The 20678-nt window shown below is 37.2% G+C and overlaps 1 protein-coding gene across 3 annotated transcripts in view; it reads right to left on the minus strand.

The window, feature by feature from the left end:
- Window positions 1-20678, minus strand: part of TMEM209 (transmembrane protein 209) — a 41719-nt gene that overhangs the window by 13609 nt on the left and 7432 nt on the right. For 2 of the 3 annotated variants that reach the window (XM_003813482.4, XM_008966036.3), the window contains exons 6-10: window positions 14363-14564; window positions 6942-7117; window positions 5940-6011; window positions 3382-3478; window positions 168-293 (exon numbers count right to left, since the gene is read on the minus strand). In XM_003813482.4, coding sequence (XP_003813530.3) covers window positions 168-293; window positions 3382-3478; window positions 5940-6011; window positions 6942-7117; window positions 14363-14564 — 673 coding nt within the window. The remainder of the gene's footprint in view (window positions 1-167; window positions 294-3381; window positions 3479-5939; window positions 6012-6941; window positions 7118-14362; window positions 14565-20678) is intronic. The other variant, XM_003813483.5, reaches the window with a different exon arrangement.

The raw sequence follows: 20678 nt of genomic DNA on the forward strand, positions 1-20678 counted from the left end.
TCATATTTAAGTTTCCTACACAAAATAAAGTTATTAAGCTATCATTAATACGTATTTATAAGACATGTTATACTTTTAATTAAAAGTTTTTCCTTGTTAATCTTTACTGATAAAATTCCAGCATAGTAAAAAAGCTCCTATTTTTTCCTTTTCAAATCAATAATTACCTTTGATCCTTTCAAACAAGTATTCCTGATTTGGAGTAAGGTCTAGATACTGAACGATTGTGTTCAAAGTCGGAATGAGAGGCGCTTTAACCAGGGCAGCTTGTTTCAAGCTAGTAATACTAGCCTCTGTTAACATAAAACACAGAGAACACTGATTATTCTAAAAGTGAGTTTCCAAAAGAACTTAAAATGCTCTTCTCATGTGTTCATACAGCTGGTTCCTCACTACCTTCAGGTCTTCATACAAGTCAATGACGTCTCCCCTGACCACCCTACCTCAAATTTCACCCCTCCTCTCTAAACATTAATAACATTACCCTCCTGTGCTTTTTTTCTCCTTAGCACTAACCACTGTCCAATGTACTTTTTTTCTTCTTCTCTTTTTGTTTTTTGAGACAGTGTCTTGCTCTGTCACCCAGGCTGGAGTATAGCAGCACAATCACCACTCACTGCAGCCTCAATCGACTGGGCTCAAGCAATCTCCTCCCACCTCAGCCTCCTAAGCAGCTGGGACTACAGGCACATGCCACCACACCTGGTTCACTTTTTTTCTTTTTTTCTATTTACTAGAGACAAGGTCTCATTATATTGCCTAGGCTGGTCTCAAACTCCTGGGTTCAAGCAATCCACCAACGCTGGACTCCCCAAGTGTTGAGATCACAGGTGTTAGCCATCGTGCCTGGCCCAAAGTACTTTATCTTTTTTATTGTCTATCTCATTTACTAGAATGAAAGCTTAATGAAGGCAGGGACTTTGGCCATTTTGCTCACTGCTGTATCCCCCAGTGCCTAGAATAGTATTAACACCTGGAACAGACTAGGCACTCAATGTCGAAGGAATAAATGAAAGAAAGCATTTTAATTTGCACGATCTACATTACCTAGAACCATTCTCAGCAAGATAGCCAGATTTACACATGCAACACCCCCTCCTCCCCTTCCCCAGAGAAGCAGCCAAATCGATTTTGGCAAATCTATAAACAACTAATATACAGAAAATTTGTATAAGACATGTATAAAAAGACACACAATTGTTTTCAAAATAAGTCGCCCATTATGCCAGGACAAGCAGAAGCTTTTTATGGTAGTGATTTCTTTTATCATATCCTGCAAGATAACTATGCATAGAAATGTAAAAAGCAATTAAAAATTTCAAAATATCCAACTGTACTAGCAATATCCAATGTTAGGAAAAACATTCTTATATGTGTCATGGTTGCTAGAGTACAAACTGGTAAAAGCTTTTTGGAGAGATGTGTATCTTCTAAGCCTTGAAATATATCCAGATGCATTGGCTCATGTCTGTAATCAGCACTTTGGGAGGCCAAAGTGGAGGGAGTGCTTGAGCTCAGGAGTACAAGACCAACCTGGACACCCCATCTCTACAAAAATACAAAAATCAGCCAGGTGTGGTGGTGTGTGCCTGTAGTCCCAGCTACTTGGATGCGGCTGAGGTGGGAGGATCTCTTGAGCCCAGGAGGCTGAGGCTGTAGTGAGCCATAATAGCACCACTGCATTCCCTCTTGGGCAAAAGAGCGAGACTCTGTCTAGAAAACAACAACAATAAAAATCTTAAAATATTCATACCTACTGACACACAAGTCTACTTCTAAGAAATTATCCTAAAGAAATAATTACAAATGTATACAAAGATTTAGGTAAGAGGATATGCACCGTAGCATTATTGGTAAAGGTAATTACTTTAATAACTAAGTTATAGTATATATATTTTAGGCAATTTATATGGCACCCTAAAATTTTACCTTTAGCAGATAAGAGAGTTGAAAATAGGTGATGGAAAATTACTATTATTACATAGTCTTTATGCTTTATACAGCTTTGTGATTAATATCTGCTAAGAGTCTTGGATTTATATCTAGAATATATAAAGAAAACATCTACCACTCAACAAAAAGACAAATAACCAAATTTAAAAATGGGTAAAGGAACCAAAAAGACATTTCTTCTTTTTTTTGAGACAAAGTCTCAAAGTCTCGAAGTCTCGCTCTTGCCCCCCAGGCGATCTCGGCTCACTGCAACCTCCGCCTCCAGGGTTCAAGCGATTCTCCTGCCTCAGACTCCCGAGTAGCTGGGATTATAGGCGCCTGCCACCATGCCCGGTTAATTTTGTATTTTTAGTAGAGACGGGGTTTTCACCATGTTGGCCAGGCTGGTCTTGAACTCCTGACCTTAGGTGATCCGCCCGCCTCCGCCTCCCAAAGTGCTGGGATTATAGGCGTGAGCCACCGCGCCCGGCCAAAAAAGACATTTCTAAGAAGATATACAAATGACTGATAAACACATGAGATGTTCAACATCAGTAGTCATCATGGAAATGCAAATCAAAACCAAAATGAGACATCATTTCACGCCTACTGCAGGATGACTATAAAACTTATGACAAGTGTTGCAAGGATGTGGAGAAAGCAGAACCCCGTACATGCTGGTGGGAATGTAAAATGGTGCAGCTAGGTGCTTTAGAAGAGTCTGGCAGTGCCTCAAAAGGTTAGTCAGAGTTACCATACAGCTCAACAACTCCACCCCTAGGTATATACCCAGGAGAAATGAAAACATAGGTCCAATATAAACACTTGTACGTGACTGTTCACAGCAGCATTATTCATAAGAGCCAAAAGTGAAAACCACCTAAATGTCAATCAACTGATGAATGAATAAGCAAAATGTAGTAGATCTATTTTGAATATTATGCAGCAATAAAGAAAATGATGTAATGATAAATTCTACAACATGGACAAACTTTGAAAGCATTATGCTCAGTGAAAGAAGCCAGTCACAAAGTCATGTTCATATTCTGTGATTCCATTCATATGAAATATCCACAACAGGCCTATCTATAGAGACAGAAAATAGACTGGCACTTGCAAAGGGCTGGGAGAAATGTATAGAACGGGGGGTGACTGGTAAAAGGTGGAGAGTTTCTTTTTCAGGTGATGAAATGCTTTAAAACTGACTATGGTGATGGGTGCATAACCCAAGACTTTGGACTGTACATTTTAAATGGGTAAATTATATGGTAGCTAAATTACATCCTGATAAAGCTGTCACGTTAAAAAAAAAAACAAACTAGATTATAGACATTTGGGGTTTTTCACCCCAAGGTAACAAAATAAGTTAAGCCATCCATTACAAGAAGAAGTTTTCCACTTGGTAGATTTACTAATAGAAATCCAACACTGGGCTCTGTTTTCACATACCTCCTATCTGTAGCTCTGGACAACCCATTCGTCTCATCTGTGTGCTGACAGACTCAATCTCTTGAACAAGTGGCACTAATATTGTCTCATTGATCCACTAGAAGAAATAAGGTACAGATTTTGGATACATAATTCCCAAGTAGCTGTCAAATAATTACTTTCTTTTTTACAAGCAATTCTAAGAATTTTTTTTACTATCTTATAGTTGAATATTAAAAGAATCATAAAGTATAGTGAAAGAGAATGAAAGTAATAGCTACCCGAAATCAAGAGATGGTTAAATAAATACGCCACTGGAGTGTAAATTAACTAACTTACATTCCTTTTTTTTTTTTCGAGATGGAGTTTCGCTCTTGTTGCCCAGGCTGGAGTGCAATGGCGCAATCTCAGCTCACTGCAACCTCCACTTCCCGGGTTCAAAGGATTCTCCTGCCTCAGCCTCCTGAGTAGCTGGGATTACAGGCACCTGCCACCACGCCCAGTTAATTTTTTGTATTTTTAGTAGAGACGGGGTTTCACCATGTTGGCCAGGCTGGTCTTGAACTCCTGACCTCAGGTGATCCGCCCGCCTCAGCCTCCCAAAGTGCTGGGATTACAGGCATGAGCCACTGCGCCTGGCAACTAAATTACATTCTTAAATAACATGTTTTTTTTTTTTCCCTGAAAAAAAAATATAAAACTTTTAGCTATATGTTAAATTTTTCTTAAAATTTTCTGATTATTATGTTTAGCTAAAAGGATAATCTTCAGTTTACATTTGTAGGGTAACTATTCACACATTTATTAATGTAGCGTTTATATTGGTTTGCAATCAGTAAGATAGTTTTTCAAACTAACATAACTGCTTAACTCTCAGCAGGCTCACCCAATTCCCTAACCATGTGGAAAAACAGAGACTTATTACATTTGAAACTGGCTTTTGAATATTACAATATTACTTTAGGACTGGGACTTTCAAATGCCTTTTCCATGGCTAATATAAAACTAATGCTGGGATGTGAAAAGACTAAGGATACATCCCATCTGGTTTGTGTGTTATTATTTTGTGTATGTGTTTGTAGCAACTTCAATTACCACTTCTGTTTCCATGCTTTTGTTTATCCATAAAATAAAAGGATGAAAAAATGTTTCCAATGAAATACAATATTATAAACAACTGAAACAAAAACCTTCTGGGAACTTAAAAGATTTCTTGTAATCCATGTAAGGAAGCAAATTTTGATATACTGGCAAGACTTGAACTGAATTCACATGAAGCTATTTATAGGCTTTATCTCACTGAGTGTGACTATTCATATGTTTTTCTGCAGAAGTATTAATGTGGTTGATTACTGGGTGTTAACTAGACTCTGGTGTTATAAATTATACGGTACAGGTATACATGTATTGCTTAAAAAAAAATCCAAAAACTCTAAATTTTATAGCACATGGTCACCTAGGGACTTCAGATGAGGAAATGTATTTGTATTTCTTCTAAGTAGCTAATACTCTGTCTGACTAAGACTTCATATTTTAAACATGTTAGCATTTTTAGACTAGCCTATAACAGAAACTACAACAAACTCCAGTTTCAGGAGATGATTTGACTCATTCATCCTTCCAACATTTACTACATGCATCTTAATTTGCCAGCTGTGACAAATGGTACAAAAGAGTACAGCTGTACTCTTTGGCTGTAACAAAATTACCTAACGTGTCCCAGAGAGAGGTCTAGGCCCCACCCTTATAAATTCTAATTGAGTAAGTCTAGGATTGGGTTCAGGAATTATCCGTAAAATGCCATCCAGGTTTCTGTTTCAATAAAGTAGGCTACCATTTTTTGCCCCTCTATTTTGATGCCCTATTTAAATAACAGTAAAAGGATAAAAAATGAGCACAAGTGATTTCAAAATAGTTCTAGAAGATGCAGAGTGGATGGATGAGTGTTGAAGGATGAAACAACAGAAGCAGTACCCCTTCAGAGCTAAGTGGAGCTCCGTATAGTGGAAGGGGAAGTCCATATGCCTAACAGAACCCAGAACACACAGGTACTAGAGAAGGTGGGAGGAGGACGTGGAGTTGGAAATAGGGAACTCACTCACTCTGTATATGGAAACGTTGGCCCAAGATTAGAGGGATCTTCTCTAGAAAAACAGAAATCATCATCTACTTTGAAATAGCTTCAAGCATATGTTGTCTTATCTCTCTAACTCTTTAAGTTTTCTGAGGGCAAGGACCTCATTTTTGTTTCCCCTCACAATTCTAGGTAAATAAAAGGCTCCAATAGAAAAGCTCTTTGGAAAATAAAACTGAGAACTGAAAAGGGAGGATCTCAATAACTAAACATATTATTCCTTTATCTTCTCAAAACATAACAATTCACTAAATATGGAGGAAGAAAAAACTCATGAAAATAAATACCATATAGTAAGTCATGTTTATCCTTATATATGTACCATTCATACTGTACCTTTATAACTAATATTCTAATTTATAATGAACTCTAAATGATATTCTAATAACATGCTTTGCATATTAAGAGGCACTAATATTGTCCAAAGAGTAATGTCAGAACTTACATTTCTAAATTTAGCTGTCCATGAATCCATATGATCAAGAAGTTGTCTATTCATAGCCACCCTTGCCCAGACCTATAAAAATTCATGTTTAAAATGAACAGTGAGTTAAAATCTTGATAGAAATCATCATTCTTTCTCCCATCCTAAAAAATATTTAATGAACTTTGAAAAAAAATTTCCCAAACATCAATATTCATCTAATTAATATTCAGTAATTTTCTTATTACTCATTTATAAATGCTGTTCACACACAGATTTATCTTTAAAAGTTCCTTACATTGGTATGTGTAAAGAACATTTTTCTTGCTTTTTTTTTTTTTTGAGATGGAGTCTCTATCTGTTGTCCAGGCTGGAACACAGTGACGCAATCTTAGCTCACTGCAACCTCTGCCTCCCAGGTTCAAGCAATCCTCCCGCCTCAGCCTCCTGAGTAGCTGGGACCACAGGCGCACGCCACCATGCTGGGCTAATTTTTGTAACTTTAGTAGAGACGGGGTTTCACCATGTTGGCCAGATGGTCTCAATCTCCTGACCTCGTGATCCACCCGCCTCTACCTCCCAAAGTGCTGGGATTACAGGCGTGAGCCACTGTGCCCAGCCCATTTTTCTTGCTTTTAAGAACAAAATAAAAATTCCATATTTGGTATTAAAGTGACAAAATTACTGACAAATATTCTAATCCAAATATATTTTAAAAGCAAGACTTCTGTATGTGTTAAGTACAATTATATACCTGAGAGCCTTTTTATAATCAATGTAAAAATATGTTTCAGGCAGGGCACTAAGGTGAACTGTGTGTCACAGAGTAAAATGTATGATATAATTTAGTTTTTAATTTTAGGCACACAAAGTAAGACAGGAGCTTTCCCACTGCCTAATGTGTGCCAGATTTACATTTCTGTCCAACAGAATGGAAGATTACAGAAAAAATGTTCCAGAAGTAGAAGACTTTCTAGCAATGCATAAATCATAAATATTAAGTCACTTTTATTTTCCACTTACCTCTTCTGCGGCTTGTTTAGAGCTGAGATCGGCTTCATCTTTGTTAGCACATGGGGCCTGAGACCTACAGGCAAGCTGATACTGAAACTTCTTTAAAGTTTGTGCATAATCCCCCACAGAACGACTATAGTTCCAGAAAGTAGGACTGCTGGAAGGAGAGGTAGAATCTGGGCTCCCTACAATTGTTAAGATAAACAGTATCAGTGTGTTGTAGCAATTCTGACATCTAGAGTTAACACTTGTATCTAGGCAATGGCAATCCAGGAATCAGAAGACCAACCCTCAAGGAGATTCTCTTCTCCCCAACATAATTTTCTCTTTAGAGATCACAGTCTGCTTGTGATTAAAGATTTTAAATAGTATTTTCTGAGCCATATCAATTTAACAGTCATAAAAACAATAAGCAGTCAAAGGCATCTGTCTAGCTCTGTTGAAAAGTTAAGCTCGTTTCATTCTCTAAGACTTTTAAATCATTTAGTAAGAAACAAACAAAAGACAAATTTCTTTAGGAAATAAATAGGCCAAGCCAAGTTCTTTATTTGAAATTTCTAGAAGCTCTTTCTAAAAGGGATAACTATAGCCTCCTACTAAAAGATTACTCTCCTGGTAACAGGCTAAACTTATTTGTCCCTGTACTTTACTGTGTTTTACTTAACAGCCTGTGGTAATTCCTGAGTTGTACTAAAAGACTATCTGATGGTTATCCTTCTAAATTTATAAATTTACTTTTAAGAAATGTAAAAAAAAGTTCTATTTAGGAATGTACTCCTACAGAGGCCTCTGAACCAGGATATTAATCACACTTCCGGGTTATAGTTTTTGTCTGTTTTCCCAAATAGAATTTGAGCTCCTTGAAAGCAGGGAGCATTTTTTTTCCCTAGCATCTAGCATAGCGCCTGAATAAATAAGCAAGTTTTTGACAACAATTATATGGTATTTATGAAGGGCTTATATTTTCAGAGTTTAACTGATATAAAAAATATCAATTGGTACTTTATACCCTCAAACAAAACTTATAAATAGAAACAATTTTTTTTTAATCTTAGCAGAATTCTAAAAGGAATGACTAGAAAATAATAAAACTCATTTTCCTTATGCTTACGGGTACAAAGAATTAGAAATCATCAAACGGGTATGTAGCAATATTTCAATTCATCAAAATTTTGAAGGTTAGCTAGTTTTGTTAGCGTTGGTGAATGTTTCATGCTGGCATAAAAAGTTATATACAGTAAAGAAACATCACACTGTATGAAATTCTGGCAAAACTGACTTTAGGAATGAATTAATGTCAAGAAAAGCAGTTGTCAACCAACACAAATGATTTAATAAATAGAGAACAGAAATGGAAAGTAAAAACATGGTCATAACAGAGCATAAAGTTATCCTATTTGATTAATCATTGCGATTATTAACTTTAAGAAACGTAAGTTTTCTATGAAAAAACTTGTATTTGAGAAAAATTTCATTGAGGACTGGCTTTAGACAATGAATAGAAATAGGAAGTTCTAGTACCTCTGGGCATTAGTCAAAGCAAAGAAAAAATGTACATAGCAAGTAATGACAAAACAGGGCCTTTCCATGACGAACACCACCATCACCACCACCACCACCACTACAACAGCACACAATCTATAGCTGGAGAAGCTCAAAGACCTAAGAGTCAAAGCACATGGAGATTTGGAAATCTGGCAACAGAGGAAACCAGACAACCTAAAACATCTCCCACTATAAATATCTAAAAACATTTATTAAATAAAATACATTCTTTAGGCCAGTGCGCGGTGGCTCACGCCTGTAATCTCAGCACTTTGGGAGGCCGAGGCGGGCAGATCACTTGAGGTCAGGAGCTCGAGACAAGCCTGGCCAACATGGTGAAACCCTGTCTCTACTAAAAATACAAAAATTAGCCAGGTGTGGTGGTGCATGCCTGTAATCCCAGCTACTCGGGAGGCTAAGGCAGGAGAATTGCTTGAACCCGGGAAGCGGAGGTTTCAGTGAGCTGAGATCACCCCACTGCACTCCAGCCTGAGCAACAGAGCTAGACTCTATCTCAAAAACAAAAAAAAACTTGATCTCAAAAAAAAAAAAATTATTAAGATGAATAATGGAGCTTGCAAAAAAGTAAGGCTATGAATAGCCAGTGGTTAAAAATGAAAAGAGAATTAAAAATCAAAATAGCCCGTAAGAGGCTGCTGTGGCTGCTCTAGAGAATTTTGTAGGCCTTGAGAAATCTATCAGCTTGGATTCATTGCCCAAATGGGAAACGGAGATAAGGATTTGGGCCCTTAAGAGGCAGAGAGTTGGGCTGACACCTTTCTCCTACCCCTAGTCCCTGGTCCTGGTAGAGGACCAGGAATCTCAAAGGGCCACATTCAGAGTAGATAAGAAAACAATCTGTTCAATGGGACCAGGAGATAATGAAAGCTTGTCTGTCATAGGTTGTTGGGAGACTAAAAAAAAAAAAAAAAGAAAAACAACACCCTGAGATTTAAAAATTATAGATGTATCTTCACATGGGTTTAGAGTGCCCATTTATATTACCTGTGAGGTCCAGGAATCTCCAAGCTTAGAAATTACTTAAGTTAGCTCAAAGTCAATAATACTCCTAAGGCACCTGACAGAGGCAAATACAAAACAGCTAGGAAGAGACAAGGCTTCCATCCAGCCAAGATAAGCTTACCAGAAACAAACAGAAATTACATCAATCACAAGGAAACAAGACTGCAGTCCTAACAACCAACAAGACAAAAACGGTCAGTATTTAACCTCCAAGAACTTTAGATAATTGAACTATTGGACAAATAACATTTAAAAAGTGTGTTTAAGCAACTGAGATAGAAAAAGGAACTGAAAACATAAGAATAAAAAATATTCTACAAAAACCTGGCATAATTGAAAAGGACCAAATAAAACTATAAAATGGGAACAAGTGGCTGAAATTAAAAAACTCAATGAATTAGTTAAGTAACAGTTTAGACATTACTAAAGAAAGAGCTGATGAGTCCACAGTGACTAAACCAAAAAAGCTGGGGTGGGGGTAAAACAGAATGCTCTTCTTTAGAGAAGAATGCCAAACTATGAAGTGTAGAAATAAATAATTAGAAAATCTCCACTTCGGCCAGGCGCAGTGACTCACACTTGTAATCCCAGCACTTTGGGAGGCCAAGGCGGGCGGATCACAAGGTCAGGAGATCGAGACCATCCTGGCTAACATGGTGAAACCCCATCTCTACTAAAAATACAAAAAATTAGCCAGGCGTGGTGGCAGGCACCTGTAGTCCCAGCTACTCGGGAGGCTGAAGCAGAAGGGCATGAACCCGGGAGGCGGAGCTTGCAGCGAGCCGAGATCACACCACTGCACTCCAGCCGGGGTGACAGAGCGAGACTCCGTCTCAAAAAAAAAAAAAAAAACAAAGAAAATCTCTACTTTATAATCACCACTTTATCAAGGACAAGGATCATCAACAGATGCTAAAATCACTGGGTAAAAGGCTGTTAAGGAAACAGGACATAAAGGGAAAATCATGAAGAAATCCAGTTGCTATCACCTTAACCAAGTGATCCAATTTTACTATATATTACCGACAAAGAGACAAAGCAGCATCATGTATCTCCTGATGTGATACACTGAAAAGGACATGCCACCACCTATGTTGTATTCTTGTCAGAAAATAATATTTAAACGGAATCTAACAGTAACAAAATGATCAAATAAATCTGAATTTTCAAAACAACAGCCTCATCTCTTCAAAATGTAAATGTCATAAAACAAAACAAAACAAAACAAAAAAATCCCACAAAACCCACACTATCCAAATGGTTTCGATTTAAGGAGACAACAGAAGCACAAGTAAATGCAATATGTGATACCTGATTGGATCCCGCATCAATAAAAGAAAAAAAAAAGCACTACAAGGGTCAGTATTGGGTCAACTGGGGAAATGTGAATATGAACACCCATAGTATCTTAAGCATGACAATCATATTGTCGTTATTTATTTATTTATTTATTTTTTCTTTGAGACAGAGTCTCACTCTGTCACCCAGGCTGGAGTGCAGTGGTGTGATCTCGGTTCACTGCAACCTCTGCCTCCCAGATTCAAGCGATTCTCCTGCCCCAGCCTCCAGAGTGGCTGGGATACAGGCTCGCGTCACCAAGCCTTGCTAATTTTTCAGTAGAGGTGGGGTTTCACCATGTTGGTCAGAAAATCCTGACCTGGTCTCAAAATCCTGACCTCGTGATCCACCTGCCTCAGCCTCCCAAAGTGCTGGGATTACAAGCGTGAGCCACTGAGCCCAGCCCATATTGTAGTTATAATGGAAGATGTCTTGGTCTTAGGAGATGCATGTGAAATATTCAGGAATGAAGTGGCATGATGCCTGCAACTTCCTTTCAAATGATTCAGCAAAAAAGTGTGCATGAGAGAGAGAATATGAGGGCCTGGTTTTTCACTACTGGAGAAAGTTACAAATACAAAAAGTGGGGAGGACAGAATAAACTGTATAGCTGGACTGGAATTAGAAGTAACATTATAAACTCATGGTTTTTTAAAAACATAGAATAACACACATAGATGTGTGTGTGTACATATATCTGTGTATACGTCCATACAAATATTTCCTAGAGGACCTGGAGTAATGATACCTCAATAACAACAGTGTGCCCAGTGCCCAGATAATAATTTCTAAGTATCATTCTCCATTAAAAGGAATCAGGGCTCTTAGAGAAACAGAGTGACTCTGGAGCTAGCCAGGGAAAACACAAAATGAGCCTGACCTATTTTGTGGTGCTAGAAAGGTGGTGCGGGCAGGGGGATTAGCTCAAAGAATGATAGTGTCATGTCAAAAGAACAGAGAAGTCAGCTTACAGAGGATCCCACTAGCCCAATCTGAGACAATCAAATCGTCAACATAAGTGATATGATTAGGGAGAAGAAACCTTTATCTTACAGAATACCAACAAATAAATGTAAAAGGCAGCTGCACAATAATGTAAATGTACTTACCACCATTTAATTAAACACTTCAAATGGCTAATATTGGGCCAGGCGCGGTGGCTCATGGCTGTAATTCCCAGCACTTTGGAGGCCGAGGCGGGCAGATCACCTGAGGTCAGGAGTTTGAGACCAGCCTGGCCAACATGGGGAAACCCCGTCTCTACTAAAAATACAAAAATTAGCCAGGCATGGTGGCAGATGCCTGTAATCCTAGCTACTTGGGAAGCTGAGGCAGGAGAATCGCTTGAACCTGGGAGGCAGAGGTTGCAGTGAGCCGAGATCGCACCACTGCACTCCAGCCTGGGCGACAGAGCAAGACTCCATCTCGAAAAAAGAAAAAAAAAAGGCTAATATTGTAAATTTTATGTATACTGTATTACAGTAAAAAAAAAAAAGGAAAAATGTTAAAGGAATAAACATAGAAGAAATGATGAAATTGGAAAGCTCCATGACAACCAACATAGTAATAATTTTGAAAATAATCTTAAAAGGATGTTAGAACTAGTAAGTCAAAGTTTGATGGGGTCAGGCACAATGGCTTACGCCTATAATCCCAGCACTTTTGGAGGCCAAAGTGGGTGGATTGTGTGAGCTCAGGAGTTCGAGACCAGCCTGGGCAACACGGCAAAACCCTGTCTCTACTAAAAACACAAAAATTAGCATGGCATGGTGGCACGCATCTGTAGTCCCAGCTACTCAGGAGGCTGAGGTGGGAGAGGCACCTGAGCGCTGAATTCAAGGCTGCAGCGAGCCAAGACTGCACCACTGCAACAGTGAGACCTAGTCTCAAAAAAAAAAAAAGTTTGATGGGGACCAAATAACTATATAGTTTTAGGTAAGTAGCTTCCCACAAAATACTTATTAATCATTTATTAATTTGCACAAAATACTTAATTTTCGAAAACCCATGGGTATAGAAGGGCTAAAAGTATAGGGATAGAGATAGATATACCAGCCAGATACTAACCAAAAGGAAATTAATATAGATGTGTCAATGTCAGACAAAATAGACTTTAAGGCAAAAAGCCTAAGAGATAAAGATAAGTGGCATAATTCACCAGAATGATATTCACAATTCTGAATTTACATGCATTTAACGTAATCTCGTATGTATACTTAGCAAATCTGACAGAATTGCAAGAAAACATTTAATGGAAGACAATCAACGGGAGCTTTTGGCACACTTTCTTAATAACCAATAGATAAAGCAGATAAAAATTAGTAAGATAAAGTATTTAAGAATACCATCAAGAAGTGTGACAGTGAACAAATATAGAGCCCCAAATTTAGAGACTCTGCATTCTGTTCAATACACCAAAGCCATTTACAGAAAAGTGATCACATAGTAGACCTAAAAGCAAGTCTCAAACAAACACAAAATTGATAGGTACAGATCAGATTCTCTAACCACAGTAAAATTAACTTAGGAGAAAAAAAAGGTAACCAAGCCTTTTCAGGCTTGAAAATTAAAAGCAACACCAATAACACTTCCAAACAATAATAATATTACTTCTAAATAGCTCCTACTGGGATAAAGAATAAAAGTGAAGTCAGAAAATATCTGGGTATTACAAAGATGTGCCAAGGATACATAGGTTCTTTGTATTATACTCTGTATTAAAGTTTCAGTAGACTCAAAATATTTCAAATTTTTTTCAAAAAGCATGTATCAAAAATAAGAAGATAGTATTGACTGGTTTCTGTAACATCTGTGGCACTTTCAGGCAAAATGAAATTAGAAATCACTGGTGAGACTTCAAGCGACACAAAGAGTCATGGTCCAATAACCGGCTTCCTCGCCACAGCTGAGTATTAGCGCCTAATATGCTTTCGTGAAAGTTCCTGACAGGGGAAAAATCATTACTCAGTTCAATAACCTAATTTGGTTTCAAATAATTGACTCTGTAATAATCAAATCCACCCCAAACAGATTAAGATTTGCTAACACTCTTTCCCAAGGTAAACTATAGGCTTTCAGGAAATACTAAAACGCAAGTTTTAAAATGTTATGAAAAACAGCAGCGCTTCTCAAGTAAATACATGCTCTCTCTTTCAGCCTGCTCTGCCACACCAACCTTCCAAAAGACTACCTGAAAAGAGACAGCTATAATTTGAGTAAGTTCACTACGCGCTGCTTCAAAACATTATTTTGTAGCTTCAACTTTAAATAGAAATTGTAACTTACATTATACGAAAAAGCTTTCAATCTTATTGTAGGTTTGAGATTTCTTAGTTTAGCTATATTTCACTTCTTAAATTTAGTGAACTTAATTCTAACTGCATAAAATAATGTTACATATAAAGTAAAACAAAACACGCTAAGCTAATAAAGTATGTTAGTATGGATATTAAAATAATGAAAATAGTAAGTTAAGGATTGACACCAAAAATATGTATAGTAGCTATACAGAAATATATATGTACCCAGCTTAACCCTATGCTGTTTCTCCTCTTCACTTCTGAGAAAAGTATCCAAAGTTCGTAGGTCGGTCATGTAGTCTTCTTTGTCAGTAGGTGAGTTGTAGACGGTAGGTGAAGAACGGTAGCGAGATCTCAATCCACTGCTCTCCACTGGTCCAACAGTGGTAGGGTACGGAGAAGGAGGAGAGGGGCTAAAGCTCGCCAACTATACAAAATAAAAGATCTTTACTTTATTTTTCTTTAATTGAAATTCATTTTGTTTTGGTTTTTGACTTAAGTAAAACACCTAGTAGAATGGCGAAAATCCACAATACCGACAACATCAAACGCTGATGAGGTTGTGGAACAGCAGAATCTCTCATTTTTTGCTGGTGGGAATGCAAAATGATACAGCCAGTTTGAAACAGTCTGGCTGTTTCTTACAAAAGTAAATATTATCTTACCATACGAACTAGTAATTGTGCTCCTTAGTATTACCCAAGGAGTTGAAAACTTACGTCCACACACAAACCTGTATGTTTATGGCAGCTTTATTCCTAATGGCCAAAACTTGGAAGCGACCAAGATGCCCTTCAGTAGGTGAACGAGTAAATAAACTGGCAAAATTAGGTAATGGAGTATTAGCACTAAAAAGAAGTGAGCTACCGCTGGGCACGGTGGCTCACACCTATAATCCCAGCACTTTTGGAGGCTGAGGTGGGCGGATCACCTGAGGTCGGTGACCAGCCTGACCAACATGGAGAAACCCTGTGTCTACTGAAAATACAAAATTAGCTGGGCGTGGTGGCGCATGCCTATAATCCCAGCTACTCGGGAGGCTGAGGCAGGAGAATCGCTTAAACCCCGGGAGGCGGAGGTTGTGGCGAGCCAAGATCGCGCGACTGCACTCCAGCCTGGACAATAAAAGCGAAACTCCATCTCAAAAGAAAAAAAAAAAAGAAGTGAGCTATCAAGCTACGAAAAGACATAAAGCAATCTTAAATGCATATTGTTAAGTGAAAGAAGCCAATCCGAAAAGCTACACGGGTATGATTCTAAGTACATGACGTTCTAGAAAAGGCAAAACTATGGCGGCAATTAAAAAAAAACACTGGTTAACAGGAATTTGGAGGAAAAGATGAATGAATAAATGGTGCAGTTTTATTCTGTATGATACTATAATTGTGAACATGTCATTACACATTTGTCCAAACCCATAGAACGTACAACACCAAGAGTGAACCCTAATGTAAACTATGCACTCTGGGTGATAATGACGTGTCAATGCAGGTTCATCAGCTGTAAGAAATACACCACTGTGAGGCCGGGTGCGGTGGCTCACGCCTGTAGTCCCAGCACTTTGGGAGGTCTAGGTGGGTGAATCACGGGGTCAGGAGATTGAGACCATCCTGGCTAACATGGTGAAACCCCGTCTCTACTAAAAATACAAAAAAATTAGCTGGGTGTGGTGGTGGGCACCGGTAGTCCCAGCTACTCGGGAGGCTGAGGCAGGAGAATGGCATGAATCCGGGAGGCGGAGCTTGCAGTGAGCCGAGATCGCACCACTGTACTCCAGCCTGGGTGACAGAGCGAGACTCTGTCTCAAAAAAAAAAAAAAAAAAAAGAAAAGAAAAGAAATATACCACTGTGAGGGGGTATACTGATCCTGGGGGAGGCTATGCATGTTAGGAGAGGGGATGTACATGAGATCTCCTGATTTTGCTGTGAACTCAAAACTGCTCTAAAAAATAAAGTCCATCAAAAAAAAAAGGTAACTCATGGAGCTCAGGAGTTAGAGGCTACAGTGAGCCACGACTGTGCCACTGCATTCCAGCCTGGGTGATAGAGCAAGACCCTATCTCTTAAAAAAACAAGTAACACATGCATATTTTAAAAAATAGAAAGTATAAACATCTGTAACTTTGCCACCCAGAGATAATATAATCCTTTTTCATATTTTATGTATTTTAAAATCTCTAAAATATACATAGCTTTGTCAATGTTACAATGAAGATAGCTGTACATAAATGTTTGACTGAATTTCTGATGGCTTCTTTAACAGATTCCTAAAACTGAAATTATTTGATGAAAGCATATTAACATTTACTTGATATACAAGAATTTTAAAAACTGGACATTTAATTTGCATTTCCCTATATTTATGACATTGAACACTTAAAAAATACAATTACTGGTCACTTGGATTACTTATTTTATTTAAATGTTTACTCAAGTACATTTATAATATTTTTCCATTGGGGTCTTATTATCACTTCGTATTAGTTTGCAATAAGTTAAAGATTAACCAGTCTTGTAATTGTTAAATGCTGTTTGAAAATAAAAAGGTTAATCCTCTTCCACACAGATTTCTCTTTTATTTTTAAAATTAACATATTACATAATTATATACACTATATCTGGGCTATTATTGCATTAATTGGCCTATTTTTGCTTACAGGCCATAATATTTTACTTATTAAGTTTTAATGTCTATGGGGAAGTATCCTGTTACTCAAAATTTTCTTGGCTCATTTGTTTTTCTTTATTAACTTTAAAATCAATGAGTAACTTGCATAAATCTATTCTTTAAAAATGGTAGACTGGGACTGATTAGAATTGCATACACCTTATACATTAGCATGTAGGGAGAAAATCTTCATAACAGTATCTTTTTATCCAAGAACATTTCATCCCTCTTCATCTAGCATCTCTTATTATTTCTTGGCAATATTTTGGCCCCACTTTACTTCTAAAGCTCAATCTTGGAATCTTATGTTTTTTAATCAATTATGAAAGGAATTTTGAAACTCCTGTTGGATCTAATTGAATAATGCTGGCATATATATGACTGTAAGCTATTGATTTTGGATATTTACCGTGTATCCAGCCACTTAACCAAAGTTTTTAATATTAAAATGGATGTTTTTAGGAAACAGCTTTTCAAACTTTAGGTTTTAAATGAACTCTTGAATATAATGTATTAATAGATTTCTTGCATTGTTAGGATAAATTTTACCTGGTCATCAATTATTCCTTAAAAGTTATTTGGAAAAAAAAAAAGTTGTTAATTTCTGTGAATTCAAACCATTATTTAATTTACAACTTTCACATTGTCCTATTTGTTTTTAAGTTTTTTCAGTTTGTTTTTTACAGATCCCAGGGAGAACTATTTTGTGCTTTAAGTTTTATTACATTCTGTAAAGTGAAATAGGTAGTGGTGTTCTCATCTTTTCTGCATTTGGTAATAATTCATATTGAATACCAAGTATTTAGGCAGTCATTATATATGTTAGGCAATGTGCTAATTACGCTTAATATATACATTGTCTTATTTTATCTTTTCAATAACAGGTACATATGATTACTATATTCGCCTTATGAGTTTAGGTAACTTGCTGAAGATCATACCAGGATTTCAATCCTGTTTTCTAACTCAAGTTTATGTTAACATGTTGTTTTACTGGATTAGAATTAGCTGTTCCTACCCCAGCAAAATATTAATAACTTTTAGAAGATGGGTAAAAGATACACAGGAGTTTACTATATTAAAACTGGTCTCTTCACTTTTGTGAGTTTGAGATTTTCCATAATAAAAAGTCTATAAAGTAACTGTTTCTTCAAAGTTTAAAAGAACTCAATAATAAAACTTAAGGGCCCTACAGTCTTCTGGGGATGTATTCGATATATTGTTTTTAAACTTTCTCTCTCATTTTGGTTTTCTACTTCTTAGCCAATTTTTGGCTTTTTTTTTTTTCCAAGAAAAGTAATGTATTTCATTAACTTTTCTAAGTTATTAGTTTGGTTCAACAGACACTGATGTAGCATCTATATTCCATATACTGTGCTAAGGAAACAAAGATGAATAAAAACACATAATCCTGTGCTCAAGAGGGTTACAGTCTAGAGGAAAAAAAGTGAACATTATAGACTGAATGTCTGTGTCTTCCCCAAATTCATATGTTGAAGCCCTAACCCCCAATGTGGCTGTTTTTGAAGTAAAGGGGTAATTAACCTAAGTGAGGTCATTGGAGTGGGGCCTTGTTCTGACAGGCTCAGTGTCATATGAAGAGATACCAGAAAGGCCATGGCAGGGCAAAGTGGCTGTCCGTAAACTACAAAGAGCCCTTACCAGAAACCAAACTAGCAGGGACCTTGATCTTAGACTTCTAGCATTCAGAACTATGAGAAAATAATTTCTGTCAGGCCACAAAGCCTGTGGCATTTTTTAATGGCAGCCCAAGCAGACTAACACAAGCAATTATTTTAAAATACTATGCTTTATTTGGTATATCATTATGCAAATATTCTAAGGTGAGAATGTAAGATGGCATAGTGGCTACAAACCATGGTACAGGGCCAGGTGTGGTGGCTCATGCCTGTAATCCCAGCACTTTGGGAGGCTGAGGCAGGAAGATTGCTTGAGTCTAGAAGTTTGAGACCAACCCAGGCAACATAGCAAGACCCCATCTCTACCAAAACAAACAAACACCATACAGTGTTTCCTCAAAAAATTAAAAATTGATACATAAACTCTACTTCTTGATATATACCCAGAACTGAAAGCAGGGACTCAAACAGATAAGCTGTACAGCCATGTACACTGCAGCATTCGCTATTCCCAAAAGCCAAAAGGCGGAAGCCATCAACATATGAGTGGATAAACAAAATGTGGTGTATGCATACAATAGAATATTATTCAGCCTTAAAAAGGAAGGGAATTATAACACATGCTACAACATGGATGAACTCTGAGGACATTATGCTAGTGAAATAGGCCAGTTAAAGGACAAATACTGTATGATTCCACTTACATGATGTACTTACAGTATCAAATTCAGAGACAGAATAGTGGTTGCCAGAGACTTAGGGGGTGGAAAAAGAGAGTTAATTGTTCAATAGGCACATTGTTTCAGTGGGGAGATGATAAGTTCTAGAGACGGATGATGGTGACAGCTGCACAATTTGAATGCATTTAATGCTACTGAACTATGCACTTAAAAATGATATGTTTTATCATCATTAAACAAAGGATGATATTAAGAGTGTTTTCAGCAGACAGAATAACTTAAAAAGATCAGTAACAACACAGAGACATGAAACGTTATGGTAATAGCTATTCTCTGCTCTTACCATAAAATGTAAAAATATTCATTTTGGTTTACACTTCTCTGTATCCTTTTCTAAATCTTCCATTTCAATTTCTCCTTAAGTCTATGTCTTATTTGCTCTGCTGATTTGACAGATTTGTCTATTTTATGGGATTTCCCATGCACACAGAAAAAAGCTCTTAGATAACAGTTCATTAACATTTGCTTTTATCATTTTAAAAATAGCTTTATTGAGATATAAATTCACATACCACACAATTCACTCATGTAAAGTGCACAACTCAATGTGTTTTAGTATATTCACAGGATTATACAGCCATCACAATCAATTTCAGAACATTCTTGTTCTTCCACTAAAATCAATCCCTTTTTCTCCTTCCTTCCCACCCCAACTTTAGATAACCACTAATCTTCCTGTCTTTATAGATTTGCCCATTCTGAACATTTCATGTAACTAGAATCATATAATATGTGGTCTTTTGTGACTGGTTTCTTTCATTAGCATAGTGTTTTCAGGACTCATCCATGTTGTACCATATACCTATCATTTTTTCTGTATCCTCCTTGTTGTACTCTCCTAACTTTGACCTGAATTCTGGGTACATCTATTTTTATTTTTTAAAACAAAAATGGGTAGGGCGAGGTGGCTCATGCCTGTAATCCCAGCACTTTGGGAGGCTGAGGTGGGCGGATCACTCGAGGTCAAGAGTTGGAGACCAGCCTGGCCAACATGGTGAAACCCCATCTCTACTAAAAATAAAAAAATTAGCTGGGCATGCTGGCGGGCCCCTATAATCATAGCTACTCAGGAGGCTAAGGCAGGAGAATCCCTTCAACCCGGGAGGCGGACGCTGCAGTGAGCCGAGATCACACCACTGCACTCCAGCCTGGGTGATAAGAGTGAAACTCTGTCTCAAAAAAACCCCCCCAAAAAACAAAAATGAAACCATTTAAGGTTAAGAATTTACCACTGCAAATAGCTTTTACTATATTCATAAATTCTGATATTGAAGCATTCTTGTTTTCCTAATTTTAATTTAACCTAATATTTTGGTGAGTATTTTTAAACATTTTAGTGGTGTTTTTCAAACCTTTATTTTTAATTTCTAGTTTTATTTTTGTTTTGGTCAGAAAATACAATGTGTACAATTTCATGAACATCTCAAATAGAAAGGTACAATATTCAATAGTATTCTTATGGAGGTTGTCTTATTAAATTTTACTGTTCCAAT

The sequence above is a fragment of the Pan paniscus genome, chromosome 6 (assembly GCF_029289425.2).
Source record: "Pan paniscus chromosome 6, NHGRI_mPanPan1-v2.0_pri, whole genome shotgun sequence".
Lineage (NCBI taxonomy): Eukaryota > Metazoa > Chordata > Mammalia > Primates > Hominidae > Pan > Pan paniscus.